Below are 14,980 nucleotides of genomic sequence, written 5' to 3' on the forward strand. Positions count from 1 at the left end.
ACCAGTATTTTATGTTCTTTTTTCCCTTTCTTATGTAAGGAACCCATCAAGGTTCTTAAAGTATTCAGTTTCTTCTTAAAATTTGCAGTTTCATTACTCACTTAGTTTTCTGATCCACCTAGAATTTTATTTTTGTATATGGTGTGAGGTTCAATTTTTTTTTCTTTCAAAATTGACTTTTCCTTACCCTTTGTTTTTCTATAAACATTTTTAAAAATTTCAAATCCCCATGGAAATTCTTGAGCTTAACTAGTATTCCATTGAAATTACAGATTTAATTTGGAAAATTGACCTTATACAATACTGAGTCTGGAAAAAGCAGATTCTCATGCAGCAGCTACCTCAAACCTTACTCCTATTGTCTCCCCATGCATTTTTCTCACAGTTGACATCAGAGAATAATAGCTTTACCTTCTCTTCATTAAATCTTGCATGAGTGTTCCTTATTGGCAGATTCCATCCTTGAATGTTTGCGGGGTGAGGGGGTGGGGTAGCGGCATGTGGGGGGGAGGAGGGTTCTGGGAAATGTAGTTCCAGTGTAGTTCCAAACTTCTGCCCTGTGATGCAGAGGAGACTATAGAATAGGGTATTGATGATGCAGATTCCACAGTACACAAGCCAAGCAAGCATATACAAATATGTTCCTATTTTCTTCCCCCTTTTAACATACAAGGTGGCTTGATTGTTGTATACTTTTCCCCTCAACTGATATGTTTTGGAGATCTTTTTTAACGGGATTTACATTCATAGTTTTGCTAACTATTGTCAGCTACCCTCTGCTGAGGTTGTATCAATTTATATTTCCACCCATAGTGTGTCACTTCCATTGTTTTGCATCTTAACTTTGCATCCTGCTCTCTCCTGTTACAAATGCCATTTTACCTTTATTTGGTAAACTCTTTGTTGTTTAAAGACCTTGAAGTCATCCTGGCAGGAGTGATACCCAGCAATATGCATGCACATGAATATACTTAGGTCATCTTACTCTACTGTATTAGGATAGTTGTGCTTTCTCTATGATTATATCACATGTTTTATTAATTATTTATGAACATTTTCTTTGTGCCCCTTTGTAGGCATGGGCTTTTTTAGTTGTCATTGTATATCCTTCTATCATAAACACATTGGGTATGTGTTTGTCTCCTTTACTAAACTATAAATCCTTTAGAACAGTGCTGTGTTAGTTCTTTGTTGGCAGCACCTAGCACATAATAACAACTCTAACTGTTGGAATGAATAATATGTAATTCTAAACAGAGGGTATATGTAGCTTTCTAAACTTTTTTCATTTAGCACAGTTCATTATGCTAGATGCTTTACATATATGAATATGACTTATTAAAATCATTGTTTAGTCTTTTTGCAAAAATTGAGTTGTGTGAATACGTTATGCATTCTGGATACTAGACTCTTTCAGATACATAATTTGTAAATAGTTTTTCATTCTTTCAGGACATCTTTCCACTTTTTTAAATAGTGTCCTTTGCACAAAAGTTTTAATTTTGGTAAAGTTCAGTTTGTCAGTTTGGTGTGATATCTAAGAAACCCTCGCCAGATCCGAGGTGGTGAAGATTTACTCTAAAATTTCTTCTAAGAGTTTTATAGTGTTAGCTTTTACATTTAGGTCTTTGATCTTTTTTGAATGTTATAAGGTGAAGCTCCAATTTAATTCTTTTGCATGTGGATGTCCAGTTGTCTCCGCACTGATTTTTGAAGAAGCTATTCTTTCCCATTGAACAGTCTTCGCACCCTTAATCCAAACTAATTGACCATAGATGTAAGGGTTTATTTTAATCCTCTCAGTTATGTTCTGTTGACCTATGTATTAGGTCTGTCCTTATGTTAGTACCACAATGTTGTGATTACTGTAGTTTTGTAATAACATTTGAAATCATGAAGTGTGAGCTTTCTGTGTTCTTGTTTTCCAAGAATGTTTGGACTATTCTGAGTCCCTTGTATTTCTGTATGAATTTTATGATCAGTTTTTCCATTTCTGCAAAAAAAAGGCTGTTGTGATTTTGATAGTAATGGCATTGAATCTATAGATCACTTAGGGGAATATTTCCATTTTAACAATATTAAGTCTTCTAATCCACGAACACAGGTTCATGGATTTTTTAAGTTTATTTATTTTGAGGGAGATACAGACAGTGTGAGTGGGGGAGGGGCAGAGAGAGAGGGAGAGCGAATCCTAAGCAGGCTCCATGCTGTCAGCACAGAGCCCAGTGCAGGGCTTAAACTCATGAAATCATGAGACCATGACCTGAGCCAAAACCAAGAGTTGGACGCTTAACTAGCTGAGCCACCCAGGTGCCCCTCTTTCTACACTGTTTTATAGTTTTCTGTGTACAAGTCTTGCACCTCCTTGGTTAAATTTATTCCAAAGTATTTTGTGGGTTTTGTTTGTTTGTTTGTTTGATGCTATTGTTGATGGAATAATGTGGGGTGTTTTTTTTTTTTAATGTTTATTAATTTTTGAGAGACAGACAGAGTGTGAGCGGGGGAGAGGCAAAGAGAGGGAGACACAGAATGCGAAACAGGCTCTAGGCTCTGAGCTGTCAGCACAGAGCCCAACATGGGGCTCAAACTTACGAGCCCGAGAGATCATGACCTGAGCCGAAGTCAGATGCTTAAACACCTGAGCCACTCAGGCACCCCAGTGGAATAATGTTTTTAATTTTGGATTGTTCATTGCTAGTGCATAGAAAATCTGATTTTGTGACTTGATCTTATATTTTGTAACTTTGCTGAATTTGTTCATCAGTTTTGACAGGTTTTTTTTTCGGAGATTCCTTAGGATTTTCTGTATATAAGATCATATCATTGGCAAATAAGAGATAGTTTTACTTCTTCCTTTTTTTTTAATAGATTTTTTTTGAGAGAGAGAGAGAAAGAGCGGGTGCAAGTGAGGGAGGGGCAGAGAGAGAGAGAGAGAGAGAGAGAGAAGCAGGGCTTGTGCTCACCCAATGTGGGGCTCGAGCTCACTGAGGCCGGGTTCAGACTCACGAAATGTGACATCATGACCTGAGCTGAAGTCAGATGCTTAACCGATTGAGCCACCCAGGTGCCCCTACTTCTTCCTTTTCAATTTGGATACCTTTTATTAGCTTCTTCTTGCTCAGTTAATCTTGATAGAATTTCCAGCACAGTGTTGAATATAAGTGGCATAAGTGGGTGTTTTGTCTTGTTCCTGATCTTAGGAGAAAAGCTTTGAGTCTTTCAATATTAACTATGATGTTAACTGTGGGTTTTTCATAAGCACCCTTTATCATGTCAGGGAATTTCTCTTCTAGTTTATGGAGTGCTTTTATCATGAAAGCATGTTGGATTTTGTCAAATACTTTTTCTCTGGGTCATTTGAGATTATTGTGTGGCTTTTTCCCTTCATCTATTAATTTGGCATATTATATTATATTATATTATATTATATTATATTATATTATATTAATTTTCTTTTTAGTATTTACCATGCTTGCATTCTTGGGATAAATCCCACTTGGTCATGGTTTAGAACTCTTAATATGCTGCTGGATTTTGTTTGCTAACACTTTGTTGAGGATTTTTCATCTGTATTCGTAAGGAATATTGGTCAGTAGTTTGTTTTTCCTTGTGATGTCTTTTTCTAGGTTCGGTGTTCTAGTAATGTTGGCCTCAAAAAATGTGGATATCCATTTGTTTGAGCACTGTGTGTTGAAGAAAGTGTGCATCTGTTCTCTCCCTTTCTGTTTTGAGAAGGATCCACGTTAACTTTCCTTTAAATGTTTGGTAAGCTTCCGTCAGTGAAGCCTTCTAGTCCTGGGCTTTTCTTTGTTGGAAAGTTTTGAATACTGAAACAATCTCTTTGTCTGTTCCAAGTCTGTTTAAAGTTTCTGTTTCTTCTTCCCCTCCCTTACTGTATAGCTGTATTTCCTTAATATAGGTCAATATTATTTTCTTCTTTTTTCCTGTAGATTTTGACTGTATAAGCAAGTATCTCTCTTACTCCCCACCTTTTACACAACAGATAGTATACTAGATACACTGTTGTGCATCTTGATTGTTCACTCTACTTCCAGTATCTTGAGTTCATTCCCCATCAGTACTTAAGGAGTTTATACATTCCTCTGGCTGCTTAGTATTTTATGGTCCTATATCCTGTTCCTGTTGACATCTAGATTGTCTCTAATCTTTTGCTAATGCAAACAATGCTGCAATGAATACCCACCTACTACAATGCAGTTGTGCAGATTTCGTAGGTTAAGGTCCTCCACAGGACACTTAAGACACTATATATAGCTCCAGGGTTCCCAGGCCACCCATGGCTTCTGACCAACTGGCTGTAAATTTGGGGTTTCCCATCATCCCCTCATGTTCAATAATTTGCTAGAATGATTCCCAGAACTCAGGAAAGTGCTATACTTACAATTACAATTTTCTTATAGAGATCTGAATCAGCAAAAGAGATGCATAAGAGGAGGTCTGAGAGGGTCCCAAAGTCATAAGTCTCTATGTCCTCTGGACATGTCACCCTCTTAGTATATGGATACTCACTTGAGCTTCAGTGTCAAGATTTTTTATGGAGGATTCACTTTATAGGTATGATAGATTGAATCATTCGTTATATGATTAAACTCAATTTTTAGCCCTGTTCCATGAGGTCAGCTGGTCAGGTTATTATGACATGGCTCACAGTCCAAGCCCTCTTATCACATGATTGTTCTTTTCAGCATGGCCAGCCCAATATGGAACAATCTAGGGCCTACCATGAGTTACCTCATTAAGCATAAACCCTGATATGGTCTAGGGGCTCACCATGAATAACAAAGACACTTGTATCACTCAGGAAATTAATTACTAGGTTTTAGAAGCTCTCAGGTACCCAGGACAAAGGCCAAACAAATTTTTTATTATTTAACACTTACATATATTACTTTGTGTGCAGATACATCAACTATAAGATAAATTCCTCTTCCTTCTCCCCCTTTCTTTTCCCACTTTCACATGATTTAATAACCAAAACCAAGGAAAGCTATATTTGAGAAGTCTTTCTCCCACTTTGAGTCCCACAAATAAAACTTGTGCAACCCATTCCAAATGAGTATCTATGTTTTCCTTGGTATCCTTTATGTTTTTCTATGAAAATAAAAGCAAATGTATAGGTCTTTTTCTCGACCGTATAGATTCTAATGTAACTTGCTGTTTTTTCCCTTAAAAATACAGAAATACATTTCCAGGACATATGAGTAGAATATGCATTCACAGTTTGATATCCAATCAAACTAGAACCTGAATAGTTTCAGACTTCTTGATCTTTGCCAGTTTGAGAGATGAACAGTGGTTTATTCGTGTAGCTTTAATGTGAATTTCTGTTATGAAATTGAACATCTTTGCATGTTTGCACATTTGTGTTTCCTTTTCTATGAATTGTTTCTATTCTTTACCTAGTTTTTAGTGGAATGTTTTTTCCTTTTTAATGTTTTTAAATGGTTAAATCTATGAATTTTTTGTGGCTTTCTAAATTTTTGTGTCTTCCCTATTATTTAAAAAAAATTTTTTTTAATGTTTATTTATCTTTGAGAGACAGAGACAGAGTGGGGGCAGGGGAGGGGCAGAGAGAGAGAGAGGGAGACACAGAATCTGAAGCAGGCTCCAGGCTCTAAGCTGTTGGCACAGTCTGATGCGGGGCTCAAACTCACAGGCCATGAGGTCATGACCTGAGCCGAAGTCAGCCGCTTGACTGACTGAGCCACCCAGGTGCCCCATTCCTATTAGGTTATTTTAATAAAACTATTGTGTGCTTTTTTCTTTTATAGTTTTTCTCTTTTTTATTAAGATGTAATTTAGCTGTAGTAAAATTTACTTTTTGGTGTACGGTTTTGTGATATCTTACAAATGCATCTAATGACTACTGAAATTGAGATATAAAACATTTCCATCATCCCTAAAAATTCAGTTGTGTCCTTTTGTATTCATCGCCTCCTAAGGTCCCCAGCTCTTGGCAACTACTTTTCTTTGTCCTTAAGGTTTTACTTATTGTGAAATGCCATAAGAAATTGATTAATTATGTAGCCTTTCATTTAGCATACATGTTGTTGGTGTGTTCAGTTATTGACTGCTTCTTTTTCTATGACAGGTTGTTTTCTATTACATGGATTTACCACAGTTTATTTACCTACTCTCTAGTTGAGGAATATTTGGGTTATTTCAAGGTTTTGGAGGTTATGAATAAAGCCAATATAGTGTTCTTGTATAAGATTTTTGTGAGCATAAATTTTTATTGGTTTTATATCTAGGAATAGGTTACCGAATTATGTGTTAATTATATGTATAACTTTAAGGAACTGTCCAGTCATTTTCCAAAGTGGCTGTACCATTTTGCATTCCCAACACTAATTTTTGAGAATTGTAATTGCTCTGCCTCTTCTCCAGCATTCTGGATTGTCAGGTTTTGTTTTTTTGTGTGTTTTGTTTTGTTTTGAGAGACTGCAAGGGCTCAATCCCACTACCCTGGGATCATGACCTGAGCCAAAGTCAAGAGTCAGATGCTCAACTGATTGAGCAATGCAGGCGCCCCAAGTCAGTTTTTTTTTTTTTTAAGTCATTCTACTAGGTGCGTAATAGTATCTCATTGTGCTTTAATTCGAATTCTGCTAGTGTTTAATGTCTGTATATCGCCTTTTGTGGAATGCCAAACTGTTTACATCTTTGCCCATTTAAAAAATTGGGCTTTTCTATTTTTTTTTTAAATGTTTATTTATTTTTGAGAGAGAGAGAGACAGACAGAGTACAAGCAGGGGAAGGGCAGAGAGAGGGAGAAACAGAATCCGAAGCAGGCTCCAGGCTCTGAGTTGTCAGCACAGAGCCTGATGCGGGGCTTGAACTCACAGACTGCAAGATCATGACCTGAGCCAAAGTCATCCGCTCAACCAATTGAGCCACCTGGTGCCCCATGGGCTTTTCTATTAATTAGTTATATGAGTTATTTATTTTGGATATAAAACCTTTGTTGTTTTGTTTTTTCCTTGCCAATGTGTTTTCTGGTTGTTCCAGACCATTTGTGGGGAAGATTATTTTTTCTCTGTTGAATTGCTTTTGTGCCGTTGTCAAAAATCACTTGACCATGTATGTGTGCATCTATTTCTGGACTCTTTTGTTCCATTTTATCAGATCTGTATATCTGTCTATCTTGCAATATCACATTGTCTTGGTTACTATAGCTTTCTAGTAGTGTGAATCCTCAAACTTTATTCTTCTCTTTAAATATTGTTTTAGCTCTTCTTTGTAAATTTCGCCTTTCCATATAAATTTTTGAATCCATTTATTCATTTTTACAAATACCACTAGTATACTTTGGGATTGTGTTGAATCTGTAGATTAAATGTGGAAAAATTGACATCTTAACAGTATTGAGTCTTTGAACCCATGAATGTGGTATCTCTTCATTTATTTAGGTCTTTGATTTCCCTCAATATTTTATAGTTTTTAGCATACAGATTCTGCATATATTTTTTAAATTCATAAACTAAAACTGTCAGTTTTTGGGGTGCTTTTATAAATGCTACTGCTTTTAAAATTTTGATTTCCACTTCATTGGTAGTATCTATAAATATAATTGTATTCCATGACTTGGCTGAACTTACTAGATAATGGAAACTTTTTCAGAGATTCCATGGCATTTCCCACATAGATAATCATGTGCGCTAATACAGGTAGTTTTCTTTATTTCTAAATTGTATGCCTTTTATTTCTTCTTTTAGCCCTATTGCAGTTCTAGGGCTTCCAATATGATACTGAATAGGATTGATGAGAGCAGGCATCCCTGTCTTGTTTTTTCCCCTCAGGGAGAAATCAGTCCATTTCCTAGTATTTTTATAGTTCTTTTAACACATACATTTCAGTATAATGACCACTTAGGAGAAGAATGCTATTAATTTTTTTCCAGATGGCTTCCAGTTTTCCTGATATCTTTCATTGACTAGTGCACCATATGTATGTATGTCCATGTCCCCCCCCCCCACCACAAACTTCTGTCAGAGCACTTACTGCACTGCTTTACTGTTTACTTTTTACTTACCTTTTTTTCTTAATAGAAGATGAGCATTTTGGGGCGGAATAAGAAATGGTGCCTCCCCTCAAAGAACTTACATTGTAAATAATGGGTATTAGGTTAGACCAAATGAAATTACCATTTCTAATATTTAACCTGTAAAATCTTATGTCTGGTTGGGACCCAAACAGTAAAACAAGAAAAGAAGATGAAAATTCTCTTATGCTAACAAGGTCTAGTTATCAGTGTGAGAAATGTTAGTGCATAAGAAATTGTTCATCACTGTTGTATGCTTATAAGCAAAGCCCAGAACTGAATATACTGATGTAAATGGGATATAACCCCTGCCCTTGAAGGAGATACTTTCTCTGTGGAAGACAGTGTCTTTACAATATTCAAATGTAGACACATATATCTGTCAATATATGTGCAGATTTACTCTCATTTTGAATATACTTGTGATCTTAGGTTCATACTTCTCAGTGTCTTGGACTATAAGACACTTTGGCAGTGATTTCTATAAGTTACTGAGAAGCTTGACATAATTTTGTGTGTGATAATTTTATGTGAAAAAATACATACATTGTTCAGTTTAATGTGACCGTTATTTCAGTTACTTGGTATTTTGTAGATTTCCTTTTGGAATAACTTAATATTTTAAAAAAGACAGGCTTTAAAAAAATACAAAAAAAAGGCATTAGGGAAATCATAATAGAAAAATAGAAAACTGTTTTATATTATAACATAATATAAAAATATAAATACTCCAGTTTTTGGTGTAAATTTTTATTGTAAATTATATATGGAGGGAAACTATAATATTTTTGTGTTATATATATTTGTATAATACTTAGGCTTTCAAGCTGGTCTTTTACTACTCTATAAGTCTGGAAAAAAGAATATATGGGAGACTTTGCGTAAACTTCATGAAGTTAGAAACTACTCTTGTTTACTGTTACATTCCTTGTACTTAGCACATAAGTAGTTATTAACCAATGATTATTGATTTAGTATTGATTAGAGTAAGAGAATGTAATCTTTACATGAAATTTGTTGATTTTAGTTAATAGGAATGAAAGTTATTATAATCACATGTTGCTTGATAAGCATCAAGAGAGTTGCATAGTTTTTGAGGCAATTAAATTTTATTTATAAATCTATAGTAACAGAAGACTATTTTCAAATAATCTGGAATTTGCTCTTGGTATTGTTTTTTAACTTGACTATTAACAAGATTAAAATACAACTTTTAAAACCTATAAAGCACCTTTTTTTAAAGTTGAAACTCTTCTTTAAAATACATGACTCAGAGAAGACTACCTTTGTGTTAGTAGTAATACAGTAGCAGTACACAGGAAATTTACTTTTCTTTGTATTTACTGCCACCAAATGGCAAATTAATAATATTACTATGTCTGTTATATTAACACTATAAAAGACCTACTAAAGGTAATGCCCCTTTTAATATTGTTTTGGCAGGGTTAATTTGTTCAGAAAGAGTTTTGACAACGGAAGAAAAAACAAATTTTAATATGTTTAGAACTGTAGCTAGGGGCACCTGGGTGGCTCAGTTGGTTCAGTGTTTGACCTTGGCTCAGGTCATGATCTCACGGTTCGTGAGTTCAAGCCCTGCTTTGGGCTCTGTGCTGACAACTTAGAGCCTGGAGCCTGCTTCAGATTCTGTCTCCGTCTCTCTGCCCCTCCCCCCGCTCATGCTCTCTCTTTCTCTTTCTCTCTCAAATATAAATAAACATTAAAAAATGGAAAAAAAAAAAAAAAAAGAACTGTAGCTAACCTTTTTCTAGCCAGAGTAGATAGAATGGTTTCTATAAGGCATTAGAGCAAAGCAGAAATCACTATGACAAAGATGATAAAAACTGGTAACTCAAACCTAATAAGAAATAAATTTGACAACATATTTTTATGCAGGGAATTTAATTCTGACCTTTGTTCTTTCTAGGTTATCGTATCTGAGAAAGATGGTTCCAGAATATTTTAGGCCTAATTTTATTTGAAGATAAGCCATTTCACTAAAAATGGCTATTAAGATATCCCGGAAAAATTGTTATATAAGAGCAACCAAATGTTCAGTCTTAGGAAATTGGTTAAATACTTTTTAATTTAATGTTATATAGTTATTGAAAGTGTAATAGAGAAAAATTGTTATATAAGAGCAACCCAAATGTTCAGTCTTAGGAAATTGGTTAAATACTTTTTAATTTAATGTTATATAATTATTGAAAGTGTAATAGAGGCATATTTAACGAGATGGATGAAGGTCCATGTGGTTAAATGGAGAGCAATGTGGAGAAGCAAGTTACTAAACAGTGTATTCTCACAGTTTTTTAAAAAGTACATTTACCTTTGGGAGATACTATTGTGATTTCTTAAATTTATGTATTTCTAAAATGAACATGTTTTTAAAAGTTCAGAAATTATATAGATTGAATATTTTATACTTCATAGACAGTTTCTTAGATTAAAACATCCCCATGGAAGCACTTATTATATATTCATTTATTATAGTGAATATATTTGAATAGTTTTGGGTTTTTTCTTTTTGAATGATGAAAATGTCTTCTTGCAGGCAATTTTGACTCAGCCCACTTTTTGAGTCTCTTCTAATTGATTCATATATAAACGAAACCTTTACAAAAACTGCCTTGTTGGATAGTTTAATAATTTTCTTTCTTGACAGAAGGGTAAAACTTCTGAGTTAGTAGGTTTTGAATATTATCTAATAATTCAATGTTTTGTTAAGGTGCTAGTTATTTTTATAACATAGCCCTTCATTTCTAGGGTCAGCATATTCTTGCTTTTGATATCTGTTTTCTGCCACAGGCCTGAGATTGGAATTGAAGCAATACAACTACTGCTTCCACCAGAGGAAAATAGTATGGGAATTCCTATTATGGTAGGTTATTTTCCAGTAGTCTCTCTGCAGTAATATAGGCAGCTCTCTTAATGTGTTAGTTTGTTGGTATTTATGCCTCATCATAAATTAAGCATAGCTTTTCTACATAAATCCTTTGTTGTAGACATTTTGTTTAGAAGTGTGGTGGTCCCTGTATTCCTGGAAAACTTATTTATAACTTAATTTGAATAGATTTTCAGTGGAGGGGCTTAAAAATCTGATTTAAGATCTCGGTGTTGTAGTTTGAAGAAGAGAAATATGAAATAGCTGAAAACAATGGTATTGTAGTTAGTTTCTTTTTTTAAACGAGTAAATTACTAGATGTTTCATTCTTGTCAAGTTGTATGCATCCCTTTGCTCATAGCTCATTCTCTTACATGTTACATGTTTGTGGTGCACTCTGTAAACGTCAGCCATTCATTAATCACTGGGGAAGCAGTTATGTGAGTGACTCTCATGTTTTTAGTGAAAGTAGTTTAAAAATCTCACAAAACCTAGGAGTGTTAGACTTGAGGTGCTTGTGAAGACAGTAGAAACTGGTTTGGTATCATTGGCATTGTTTGTTAGTCTTCTTATTTGAAATTCAAACATACCGAAAAGTTGTGTAGAAAGGAAAAACCAATGGCCCAGTAAGTGGATTCTTTACTATTATCAAGTTTCACCTTGCTGTACTTTCTGTTAAATATTTTTGCTCCTAAATGGTAGTACCATTAGATATTAAGTAGACTCAATGCAAAGTTGTTTTATGACAAAACAAATCACCCTTTCCGGGTTTTTGTTACAATTTGTTCTTAGTTAAAATTTTCTTTGTTTTTTAAAAAAGAGGAAGTGAATAGAACGCTATTATGTTGAAAGCTGAAAGATTTTGTCCATCTGTATTCTGGTAGGAGGGGAAAAAGTATTGGGAAAACGTTAGTTTGTGTTCCTCAAATTGGAATAATTTTGATGACATTAAAGATTCATATTCTCTTGAAATTTTGAATTCTATTTGAACTAACCAGCTGTGACTCTTTACTTGGCCTTTCAGAATTATCTACTAAATTATCACTTAAACACACACACACACACACACAACACAACACAACACACAACACACACAGGATGCCTCTCATTTGTTGTTACCTGGATGGCTTTTGCTGGCTAGAATTCCATTGGAAACACATCCCCTCACACACCTTATTTCTGTTGTTTATAAATCATTTTCTAACTATTAGCTCAATAAAAGCTTTGAGCCTTGAAGTACTCCTATCCTAATTCAATCAAGGATTTGAGTAATGGGTAGGCAAGACAGAAAAAGGAAAAAGTGTCAAGATAGTAAGGATAAAATTTGATTAGAAAAATGGCAACAGGGGCGCCTGGGTGGCGCAGTCGGTTAAGCGTCCGACTTCAGCCAGGTCACGATCTCGCGGTCCGTGAGTTCGAGCCCCGCGTCGGGCTCTGGGCTGATGGCTCGGAGCCTGGAGCCTGTTTCCGATTCTGTGTCTCCCTCTCTCTCTGCCCCTCCCCCGTTCATGCTCTGTCTCTGTCCCAAAAATAAATAAACGTTGAAAAAAAAAAATTTAAAAAAAAAAGAAAAAAGAAAAATGGCAACAAATAGCAGACATCATCAATATCATATGGCTCATTTTTTATTTCCTGATAATGTGTGTTAGAGATCATGCAGTCACAAATTCAACTACTTTTGCTCTATGATCATTGTGTAAATTGTAATTTTCATCTTTTACCACTAGATGGTGGTTTTGCGTTGGTTTCTGCAGACTGTCTAAATTTACATATTATTTTAAAATGCATCATAAAGAACAATGAAATTAAATTTTGATAGTGATACAGTTCTTCACATAGGCAAACTAGTTCAACATAACCATTATTTGTGATATATATATATAGTAATTATTTTTAAAAAGATAAATCAGTATGTATGAAATGGTTAAGAGCTATGCCTGAGCATATTTTCTTTCTTTCTTTCTTTCTTTTTTTAAATTTATTTAATGTTTATTTATTTTTGAGAGAGGGAGAGACAGAGTGCAAGCTGGGGAGGGGCAGAGGGAGAGAGGGAGACACAGAATCCGAAGCAGGCTCCAAGCTCCAAGCTGTCTGCACAGAGCCCGACGCAGGGCTCGAACTCACGAACCGGGAGATCATGACCTGAGCCGAAGTCGGACGTTCAACCAACTGAGCCACCCAGGCACCCCAGCCTGACCATATTTTCTAATACAGTCTTCAGTCCACTACCTTAGAAACATTTTAGATGTTTTGGTTTTTTTAGATGATACTATAATTAAAAAAAATTTTTTTTTAACGTTTATTTATTTTTGAGACAGAGAGAGACAAAGCATGAACGGGGGAGGGTCAGAGAGAGGGAGACACAGAATCTGAAACAGGCTCCAGGCTCTGAGCTGTCAGCACAGAGCCTGACGCGGGGCTCGAACTTACGGACCGCGAGATCATGACCTGAGCCGAAGTCGGCCGCTTAACCGACTGAGCCACCCAGGCGCCCCGTAGATGATACTATAATTTAAATGGCACCTAAATAAAACACCATTTCTTGATTTGTAATGTTAGAAAATACATACAGATAGCTCAGGCTTTTAAAATTGTTTTTGATGATCATTTTCTCTATCTAGTAGCCATCCATTAAAGTCTTTTATTTCACAAATAACACATTGAAATTCTCTTTTGTTGGTAGCCAAGTGACTTTTAGTTATCCTGCTTGAGCAATTTGAGTTGATGTAGGATTGTAGAGTTTACTTGGGATTGTAACAAGGTTGTAGAGATCCCAGTTCAAGGGAATAATGATCTTATGTAATAAAGCATTTACTTATGTTTTAAAGAGCAAAGTAAGTACAGAGTCTAGAGCATCAGTGTCTCTAAACACCTTTTGCTTAGGCCTTCGTTCTCCAATTCAGTCTGTTATTATTTCCTTTTCTCTTCTTTAAAGGATTATTTATATGAGAACAAAATTATGAAAACAGGCATCTTAAATTACCCTTTGCATTCTGCTCTTCACTAGATATTTGATAGCTTTTGAGGTATGAATTGAGAGGCAGTTCTAGCCCAGCAAGTTTCAGCTCTGCTCTGCATTCAGTGCTAAGTGGTTCTAGTCCCTGGAGCTATGGGTATGGAGCTGTTAAATGGCTCTGGCTTGGCAAGTTTGCTTCTGAACAGTCAGTCTTCACTTAGTCACTCTTCAAATTTTGGTCCTAACCTCTGTTACTTTTTGGAATGTGGACTTTTGTCATTTAACCCTTGTAGAAGTTATTTTTCTTACCTCTAAAGTAGTGATCGGGTTTAGCAAATAAGAATCATGAAAGAATCATGGTAAGAATCAGAAAAAAATAATTATATGCACACAGGAAGGAAAGAACAGAGTACCCATAATCCTGCCACTGAGTTTAATTAATCTGTTGTTACTTAAAAATCTTCTGATCATTATTTAGCATAATTAGAATATATTTTATATATTGTTTCACTTAATACTTTTATGAGTATTGTTTGTCCCATATTTTTAGTAATTCTTTAAAATTTTGTTACTAAATATCATTCAATTTTATTGTATGATATATATACTGTGTTTTAAATCGTTTTATTCAACATAAAATTAGTTTGATTGTTTTGTTATAAATGATACTTCAGTAAAATCTTTCATGCGAAGTTTTGTAGGCCTCCCTTTTCCTTGTATTTACACTATTGTAAGAAATGCTAACTTAAAAAATTTGAAAGACTTATCAATGCTATTGACAAGAGTTGGCAAACTTTTTTCCCAGAAAAGTCCCAAGTCCCAGTTTACTCCTTTCATCATCCCTTGTAGTCCCTAGGTTGGACAATAACAGCAGCCTGCTGTTGTTTTCTGTCTTTAATACCACCTCATTTTTAGGCCATCATTTACACTGTATGCACAGTGAGGCTTCAAGATATAATCTGATTATGTCACTTTTTGACTTAAACTTTTTTGGTGGTTTCCCCAATATTCAGGTTAAAATGTATATACTTTAATGTGGCATCCAAGGCCCTTCATGATTTAGCCCCTGTCTGATTTTCCA

At 35.1% G+C, this 14,980-nt stretch overlaps 1 protein-coding gene across 5 annotated transcripts in view; it reads left to right on the forward strand.

Moving 5' to 3' along the window:
* The window catches only part of ANKRD28 (ankyrin repeat domain 28), a 200,628-nt gene that overhangs the window by 42,370 nt on the left and 143,278 nt on the right, over positions 1–14,980 (forward strand). For 2 of the 5 annotated variants that reach the window (XM_086674248.1, XM_086674253.1), the window contains one exon: positions 10,868–10,940. The exons of the other annotated variants lie outside the window; for them this stretch is intronic. In XM_086674248.1, the coding sequence (XP_086530374.1) occupies positions 10,868–10,940 (73 nt within the window). Of the gene's footprint in view, positions 1–10,867; positions 10,941–14,980 lie in introns of those variants that run through there. 5 annotated transcript variants of the gene reach the window in all.

Source organism: Puma concolor, chromosome C2 (assembly GCF_028749965.1).
Source record: "Puma concolor isolate L17-30 chromosome C2, mPumCon1.1.hap2, whole genome shotgun sequence".
NCBI lineage: Eukaryota > Metazoa > Chordata > Mammalia > Carnivora > Felidae > Puma > Puma concolor.